At 44.0% G+C, this 10046-nt stretch overlaps 1 protein-coding gene across 1 annotated transcript; it reads right to left on the bottom strand.

Annotated features, from left to right (window-relative positions):
- Positions 1-1134: 1134 nt before the first annotated feature.
- On the bottom strand, positions 1135-2958 carry lingo3a (leucine rich repeat and Ig domain containing 3a; the record flags this gene model as incomplete). The annotated part of the gene is made up of 1 exon (XM_080024555.1): positions 1135-2958. The coding sequence occupies one exon, from the start codon at positions 2956-2958 to the stop codon at positions 1135-1137; it is 1824 nt and encodes a 607-aa protein (XP_079880681.1).
- Positions 2959-10046: the final 7088 nt, after the last annotated feature.

The raw sequence follows: 10046 nt of genomic DNA, 5'->3' as shown, positions 1-10046 counted from the left end.
AATACTGAGTGCTTGGCCCAGCAGCGAGCAGTCTCCAGGTGTCTAATGTTTTTTTATTGTGCAAAATCCACCATTAGTTAAAAGAGTCTCAAAGCAGTCTCCAATTATATCAAATCAATGCCTCATTGTTCTCCCATAAAATCCAGAATGAGTCAAAATGTGCATTAGATACTGTAGATGCAACTCCTCGCATTAGTCCTTGGCATTCAATGATCAGCGTGTTCTTATACTATTAATGCATGTGGTTCAATAAGAGAACCCTTCCAATTACAGGCCGTTAATTACACAGTAATTCTCATGAAACATAAGGGGGATATGTAGGATTTTTCGGAAAGTAATGCGTAGTAATTAAATATCCATTGGTAGACGACAGGGTAATACACCAGAAGGCCATTTAACAAATGGTATAATTGTTCCATAACCATTAAGTATTTGTAAGCGTGAAGTGATAGAATAAGATATTACCAAGTTACACCTGGAAAGCATGATCAATTACATATGGTAGTAAGTTTTGACAGTCAGAGCCGTGTCCCACTAGTTATGAGATTAAATATTACCGTTGCACCTGCAAAGTGTAATGATAATTATATCCTTTACTCCTTATCTACACTCAATTTTATAATTACAAATCAGTATATAACTGGGTTATTATGGTCAGTTCATATTTTTTCCAGGCATTTTTCCCAAATTTGTCATGGAAATTATCGTGTAACAAGGTTCAGAGTTCCAGGGTCTATCAGAACATTGTAGATTGCGACTGAGAAATGAAAGGCAGAGGACAAACAGGTTCTATGAATATGACGGGAACATAGAAAACACAGAGTGGTCTGAGTGCTTCTGCCGCACGGTGCTGTAACAGTCTATTGAGTGAAAATCCACCATTATCAAAATGTATTTTCTTTTCTGCACGAAAATGCCGAACACAACATTGAATCATAGCCACACAGAGGAACAAGGTTTGTGTCAGGTTTACAGATCACTTCCTGTCTCGATTAAACGTACTGATTTTTTTTTAGAACAATAGCATTGTTCGAATGGAATAATCTTACGGTTTAACTTGGAAATCATTAGGTCCTTTACATGATCTATATTTCCCAGCTTCATGCTTATTTTAAAAGGTCTGCAGGAAATCCCTCAGATCATTTTCATGTTGAACTTGCGCGCCCCTCCCTGTCCTCCACTGGCGGCCGGTCCATCCACCTTCCTGAAAGAGTATTCCACAGAAAAGTTGTTCTTGTGCTGTCCTCTCCCTCGGCTCCAGACAAACAGCAGAATGAAACAAAAGAGAACCACCCCCAGGAACATGATACAACCCATGGCTGTGGAGATGAGGATGGTCTTCAGGTCCAGGGTAAACTTCAAGAACACCCTAGTATCGTTGAGGTTTGTATCATTTAGGTCTCCAGCGTAATAGGTGCGGTTGGCTGTGAGGGCTGCGTCTAGCGGCAGCCCGCTGACTGTCAGTGTGGCAAAGTAGGTGTCATTCCCTCCAGCATTGCTGGCAATACAGATGTAAGTTCCCGTATCAGTTATCTGGGCATACCGGATCTCCAGCGTGCCTTCTGACAATACAGTTAGGCGACCACTGCTCTTGGTGGTGATGCGGCGCCGCTGTGGAGAAATCCAGAAGATGACAGGTGTGGGTTCACCTTCCGCACGGCAAATGAACGACACGACTTGCCCCTCGCGTGCTGATATCTGCTGTAGCTTCCTGTTGCGGATCTTGGGCTTCTGACAGGTGAAGTGGTCAAAAAGGGCAGAGTCGGAGAAGGCGTTGAGGGCCCGGCTTTGAACCTCAACAGGTGTCGCACACACCGGGGCCGCCCCATCAAAGTTGAGAGTTTTCCTGCGCTGGAGGATCCACAGAAGACGGCAGTCGCAGGCCAGTGGGTTCCCATCCACACGCAGGATTTCCAGGGTGTTTACTGACTGGAAGGCCCCCTCCTCCAGGGTCACCAGACCGTTTGTTGACAGGTTAAGCAGGCGGATTTGTCGCAGACCACCAAGTGCGTATGGCTGCACCGTCACCAGGTTGGTGTTGACCAGATGCAGCTCCTTCAAACGGACCAAATCCCGTAGCACCCAGGACTCCAGGACAGAGATAGGGTTGTAGGAGAGGTTGAGGCTGGTTAGGTGGGCCAGGCTGCGCAGAGCAGAGGTGGGCACGGACGTGATGTTGGTGTGAGTGATGGACAGCCAAGACAGGTTGAGGCCTTGTAGACTGTGGGGGGAGATGTGCTCCAAAAAGGGCCAGTGATCAATCTCTAGACCCCTCAGGCCACCCAACTTGCGGAAGTTCTGGTCCTCTAGGGAAGAGATGCTGAGGTAGCGGAGCCGCAGAGTCACCAGATTTCGGAGGTAAGACAGAGACTGGCTGGAAATAGAAGTGAGGTTGCACCTCTCAATAGTCAACTCTCTCAGACCCACTAATCCAAGGAAAGCCTTGTTAGAGATATAGACCAAATCATTGTCTCCAACTTCCAGGTTCCTCAGGCTTCTCAGGTCCTGAAATGTGAAGTCCAGGAGAATGACAATCTTATTCCCACTAAGGTCCAGTGTAGTTAAGTTTGACAGATGTGAGAACGCCCCCATGGGGACCAGTTTCAGCTGGTTGCCCCTCAGAGACAGTGAGCGCAGGTTCTGAAGGCTGGAAAACGAGCTGGGTTCCAGTGCAGAGATTGTGTTCTCGCTCAGGTCCAGCTCCTCCAGATGCGAGTATGGGAGTAGATCCCCATGCTCTACCCAGCGAAGTTTATTCCCACTTAGGTCCAGCACCTTTGTGTCCAAGGGGATTCCATCTGGTAGGGCAGACAGGCGCTTGCCTCGACAAGCCACAGACCTGAATTTGGCGATGCAATCACATCTCTGGGGGCATCCCTGACTCTGGATGGTGGACACCATGACCATCAGCAACAGCAGGAACAGGCAACCAACACCATGGCCCAAATACACCGCCATGGTCTCCAGCCCTCCACCCCCACCACAACCTCCCTTCTACCACTTCCTCCTGCTCCTGTCTGGGGCTGGCTCACCGGAGCAGGCACCTGGAGAAGGAGAGAGAGAGGGAGAGAGAGAGCGAGAGAGAGAGAGAGAGAGAGAGAGAGAGAGAGAGAGAGAGAGAGAGAGATTTTCACATGAACTGTCACAATATCCTATTTGTGATATTGCACATGATTGAGCTCATCAGGTTGACCATCTTATGGCAAAATATCATAATAAAATGTGTAATATAATAATACTTCAGATTACTTTTGTGTTGATACACACTATATAAATCATACTGTGTATGAACACAAAAGTAATCTGCAGTGAGTAATCTCAGTTTCCGGAGGAGTACAAACAAGAGGAAGAAGACTGGAACCGTTAGAAAAAGACAAACCTCTAAACATTTATGGCTCATTGTCTGACAAATGCTCATAAAGACATACACATCATTCCCGTAGCAAAACATTCACACAATACTATATCATTTTTATTAGCATGGTTAAAGTAAACAACAGTACACAGTGACATCCCAAGGTTGGAAGATAGGGGAGAGGTGGGTGAGGGAGGGAGGGAGGGTGAGGTGGGTGATAGACAGAATGGGAGGGGGGATCAGTGAGATGGAGTGAAACAAGTTAAAGCAAGTCAATTCCACTTCAACGGCTGCGATCAAACACTCCTAATGAGTGGAATTACAGTTACAGACTCTTATTAACCTGGCACAGCAGTGAAACTAAAGCTGAGGTCTAAGAGCATCCTCAGAGGAAGAGGAAGGATCGTTCACTGGAGGCTTCCAGCTGGGTTCATAAAGCACCAAGCCCTATTGGGAAAAGTTTTCCATCTGATCAGTTTTCTACTGCCGTCAAGTGGTCGGAGATTTGGGAAAAAGCATTAAATCGCACAAAGCCAGGCTTTTTTTTTTATGTTAAATCGTGTAGTGGAATAGTTCTGGTGGCTTTTCCCCATTTTCTACTACTTTGATGGAATTTTGGAAATGGAAAGTCGGCATTATACAGATGCCAAATGCTATGTGTGTAAATGTACAGTATGAGGAAGCAAACTCAGAAGAATATCACTGTGTAAACATCACAGGATGACTGTCGCCAGGTATTTTCATGTCAGAACGTTAGAAGCACTGTTTGTACAATTTAAATCTTCGACATCACGTAAGAACATTCTCAATTGTCCACCAACAGATTAAACACAGTTTAGAACATCATTGCCCAAAGCGGCAGTGGAAAATAACTGAGAACTTTTACACAAGGGCAGTACTTTTGGACTGCCCTCGTGTCCATTTTAGGGGCCTTTATACTCTCACAACACTTCATTTCCAAAGCACATATCTTACTTTTCACCTTCACTACCTATCAGCATGTTCAGTTTAACCAATAGAGATTAGCTGTCGTCATACTGAAATATATATGAGGTCTACTTTCCACTTAAACATTCAACATCAAGTACTTAAACACTTTTGCTTGAGTACTACGTTGAAATGTTAATCAGAGTATTGTTTTCTAGTTATAGTTCTACTTAACTACAGAATAAAAGTACTTTTGTTTCAACCCCCACTGGTCCAAAGACAACTCTTTCCTGCAGGTTAAAGCCTGGTTTGGTGGGGTCGTTTTTGTGTAAGTCCCAGGGAAGTTCACGCACCATCGCAGGAGGCTACGAGTCGCTGCATCACAATACATCCGTCAGATCATCCGTATAAGTCTCTGAAGCATGATGGCACCCTGCACCCAGGCCTGACCTGCCTATGGTTTCATATGACACACATATTGTGTGTGCGCACACTTTTTTTTTGCCAAGGTAAGTTCAGTCCAACAAATATCATAGCCTATAATAGAAAATAATATCACTATAAAGTATATAAAATATACAGGCACCTAGTATGTATAATAAGCAGAAAATAAGATCCAACATGTTGTGTAAAATTTGAAAAAAAAAAAAATCAGTTAGCTGCAATTGAATTAAAACTTGTTTGATGTGCATAGCACTTTGGTGAATACCAAATTCATCTCCAACAAAACTGGAGGTTGTTAAAAAGTGTCACCCAATGCATTTGCGCAACATTTAAGGGCTGATTGCTACTTCATAGGGCTGCAAGTTACATAGGCCCTATATAGTTTATTTTGAAAGGTGATTCCATACCTTTAATAAAGAGCTTATTCTGGGACCCTTAATGAGTTTATTCTATGGAGAACACAGCTCCTTCGTCAATCGACCAGTCACTTACGTTCCTGTAGATAAGAAAATATTGTAATCTTGTATATATAAAAAAAAAATTTTAAATTATGTTATAATATATAATAGGTAATAGTTATTAAATGATAAGTAATGAATAGGTTATTATCATAATAGGTAACTATTGTAATAGGTCATTAAAATACATATATATATTATAATACATAATACATATTAAAATACAATACCGCCTAACTACATTACCAGTAGTTTGGCGGGCTAGCGGAATTTACCCTCGCTTACAGCGTAAGCGACCTTTAGGGAATACCCCCCAGGCCTTTAATACTAGCCATCACAATAATAAACGCACATACTTTACTATGTAAATGTCTAACCATGAATGTTATTACGCTATAAATTCTACAGAAAAAAAACGTGTACCTGCATATATAACTGCATGTCTGCCTGCCTGTACGATCATGAGTCCTAAACGTTGAGTGTTGTCTAATACAGAGTGCAGATCTGACCTTTTACTGACGGATTTAGAGGTCAATGCAACCAGCTGATTGAAATATAATCCAATGATCAAATATCCATTTGACAGATGAAAAGAGTAACTAACATTATGATACAGCTCATGGCAATAGCTCTCTTCCTATTTGGGATATTCACGCACACTGACACGCTATTAGCCTGGTGACGGATTCATAGCTGGTTTGTAACTTTGATTTGTAATGCAATCTTTTCCCCTACAAAGACTCAAAAGAGCCAAACAAACACACACAGACACACACACACACACACACACACACACACACACACACACACACACACACACACACACACACACACACACACACACACACACACACACACACACGGAACTCCATGGGAGGTGTGTCAGGGTTTGGACAGCAGGTTGTGGGATCCGGGGTTCCATCCTCCCACCTGCTCCTGGCTCAGCCAACTTAATCAGCTCCCCTCACGTCTCTCTGCGAACACGTGCTCTGATTTATAACCCGACTCGATGTTCCCACAAGTTGCTCTGCTGCTGAATTCATTCCACCGTCTCAGAGTGAAACCACCAAACGGCTTATTATATTTGGATGAGCTCCACCGACACAAAGATGAACAGAAATGTGGTCTCAGGTGAAAGGTTGTCAAAGCTAAATTACAATTTATGTAAATGGGTATTTTACTATATTTTATTAATCTCCTGAGACAAGACCAGCTGGTATATAACTGCGAAAGGAACTGTTTCCCGCTAATTTGAAGTCGTAAATGAGCTGCTTTTTATATGTCTCCGGGACCCTTGGAGCTAAACCTACTCGCATTTTGTGCGGCTCCTGGCAAGTGATAGAGACATTATAACTGTCAGTCCACTCCGTCAGGCTATTTTAAGACCTGCCATATCAATAACCCACACAGTTTATGAATATTTAATCTGCAATTGATACCCTGAAAGAAAACAACATGGATTACATCTCTATCCAGAAGGATTAATTTCAATACAAACATTCAGGGAACAACATGGATCCACGCTGAGCTTATAACCTCTGCGATCTTTCCTCCTTCTCAAAAAATACAAAACAGCTTACAGTAACTTCCCTCATTCAGCCGCTTCCACAAAAACAACAGCATGGGGAACTCACCTGCTCCTTCACAAGTTCAACACTATATCAACATCTTCCAAATGCAAAGCGGGCAGTTTCTGAAGCAAGAACATTTCAGCCAAGCAGCCATGTCCCGTCCCCCATAAAGGTCCCACCCCACGGGTCTCCAGTTTCTCCGTCCCCATATCTGGTAGCAGTCCCTCAGCAGCGGGCCCTGGCTGGCCGGCGGCTCAGTGCTCCACAGCTCAACAGCTGGTGGACAGCGCCGTACAATGTGCGCTGCAAGGACGCCGCCAGTCACTGAATCCACCAGTAGCCCGAATATCTCCAAACAGAACCCATAACTGTTTGCTGAACAAGCCAGAAAAGAAAGCAGAAGTCAAATGTTACCCTTGAAACTAATTTGTGAATCGATAAAAATCCACTAACTGGGAATTTAAATGCACGGGTTCAGCTCTCCACCCAACAGGATTTTCTTTTATTTTGGCTACTGCTGCAGGTGTTACAGGGCAGAGCACTGGGGTTTTGTGTGTGTGTGTGTGTGTGTGTGTGTGTGTGTGTGTGTGTGTGTGTGTGTGTGTGTGTGTGTGTGTGTGTGTGTGTGTGTGTGTGTGTGTGTGTGTGTGTATTTGTGTGTGTGTGTGTGTGTGTGTGTGTGTGTGTGTGTGTGTGTGTGTGTGTGTGTGTGTGTGTTACGCTCACTGACTTAGAACAGATTTGAACCCATTAGCATGACACAAAAACAATCAGGCAAGAAGTCAAAAGTCCACAAGGTTTATAAAATAAGAAATGGACAGGGGGCAAAACCAGGAGTCAATCAGAGAAGGCAAACTAATCTGGCTAGGAACAGGTAGAGAATCAGGGTCCAGTGGTATTTCCACTTTGACATAGGAACATAGGAATTCCTGCTCCCAAATGGAACAAAAACATTATACTTTAACCGCTAAGAATTTAAGTGGATAGACTGGTATTCTGCGTAACTGTGTAGTATCAAATTGTTGTGGAGTCGGTCTAAAAGTGAATAAGCGATAATGTCTCCATAACACTAGTATCTCAAAACAGCAGGTCACACCTTTTCACCTGCTCGGACGTATTTGCATTAACTTCATGTTAACTTGCGTTAAATTAACTTCCTCAGGATACCACATATAATATTATTTGCCTAATGTTGCATTTTAAAGTTAACAATAGAGAAGGAAAAAATTAAGTAAGTAAAGTGGGGTATGCTTGTCCTCTTAAACACGTTCTGGGTGATTTGAATGGAAATATCCATTTCAAAGTCCATTTGCATGCCATTTTGCAAGTCCTCTGTCTGTGTTTGATATCTCTGGCGTCCTTGTCAGCAGACTGTAATGGGATGGGTGGATGACTCCGGAATGCCAACAGGCTCTAAAAGGAGACGGCAGAATCATTACCATGTTTGCCCTGCAGGAACCTGGACGGTGTGCCCCCCCCCCATCCCCCACTTGCGCGTTTGGGTGGCTCGTGTACGCACAACAACAACCAACTCCTCTTTCAAAAATAAAAATAAAAAGCAAGATGATGCAGACTGAATACACAGTCTGTTGGGTGAAGAAAGTGCTGTTGTGAAACGCCTCTTTAAGTAACAGCTAATGTGTAGTGAAGCCTTGATAAACTTAAATCAATACTTGTAATATACCAGTAGGTAATAACTAAAAGATTTTTGCAGATTCAAATGATGTTCTCTTGACAAGGATTTTACATCTGCATGCGCATGGGCTGCGCAAAGAAGTTAATTGCTCTCAACTGTCTGCAGTGAGATTAGCGCTCATTGGACAAAAACATTCTTCAACATCAACTGAAGGCCGTCCCCCTTCCCAATCTGAGGCAATCAATCTCTCATCCATGTCTCTCTTGGTTTCCTCCCGTCACACTCGATATGGGTCGGAGAAGTGGAAAATCGGGCAAATGAAGTCAGCGTCGTGGGTGGACCCATTGACCCTGAACACAAGTGCCTTTATGACCGCAACCCAATTACCATCCAGCTACTGCAGATACCAAGACAGGAGAAGCAAGGGTGAGGCTGTGTCGGGGAGATGGAAGGGGTGAGAGAGATAGAGAGAGAGAGAGAGAGAGAGAGAGAGAGAGAGAGAGAGAGAGAGAAAGAGAGAGAGAGAAAGAGAGAAAGTGAGAGAGACTTTTGACTTTCAAGGAGAGCGAGAGAGAGAGAGAGAGAGAGAGAGAGAGAGAGAGAGTCAGATAAGTATGACTTTCGAAACGGCAAATGCAGGTTAGCTTAGCAACCGAACCCGATTTAGACCATGGAGTGGGCTGGGAAGCACAGCGAGAGGCAGAGAAGGCTCCATGTCACTGAGATGATTCTAGCACTTTCTAGCACTCTCATCGCCCCCTCCCGATCCATCAGAACAAACACACACACACACACACACACACACACACACACACACACACACGCACACACACACACACACACACACACACACACACACACACACACAAGCACACAATCCCGTCTACCTTTCCACGCCTTATGGCTCTCGTACAACCCCCCTTACCCTCTTCCCTTGTGTCGTTTTGCTGAAGTAATAGTTATCAAAGTGCTGGAAGACCTCCAAAGCAGCAGCTTGTGAAGCGTGCTTCTGTTTCTACACGGGGAAAGGAGGCAGAGAGCAGACAGAGGGCAGATCAGATGATGCCAGGGCAGATACATTTAGTTACTCATGCAAACACACTAAACGCAAGAAGACTGTGCCTTTGAAAGCATTTCCATATTTGTGCTTTTGCCTCCCACATAAAGAAAATCTGTAAATAATTCCCAAAGAAAAAAAACTTGATGATACTATAATATTTAGACTACTTCTGCACTCTCATCACTTTGTTTACCTCTAAGCTGACTCACTTGATGTCGCCAGCTCTCTCTGGATGAACTTGTGTTCAGGATGGTTGTGAAACACCACTGATACACCCTGGAAGCGTACAGGTACAGTAGGTGAGCACCATGACTGAGGTGGCAGCTGATAAACATGTTGAAATATGCAAAGAGCATGTGTGAGAGTGAGTGGGTGTAGGTGCAGATCGTCACGCATGGGGAGGAACGCAGCATCCAGTGGAGCTCTCCTCCAGCGAACGGGATCACACTGAACATCGATTTCAGCTTCCGCTGTGCCCACACATTATGCTTTACATAACATCATATCTAGGAGAGAGAGGGAGAGGGATTAAGAGAGGCAAAGAAATGTATGTGCTAGCTGGGTCCTTTGCCCTGTTTAGTTGAGACTGTTCATC

This window comes from Zeus faber (genome assembly GCF_960531495.2).
Source record: "Zeus faber genome assembly, chromosome: 1".
In the NCBI taxonomy this organism is placed as follows: Eukaryota; Metazoa; Chordata; class Actinopteri; order Zeiformes; family Zeidae; genus Zeus; species Zeus faber.
This window is presented reverse-complemented; position numbering and strand designations above follow the sequence as displayed.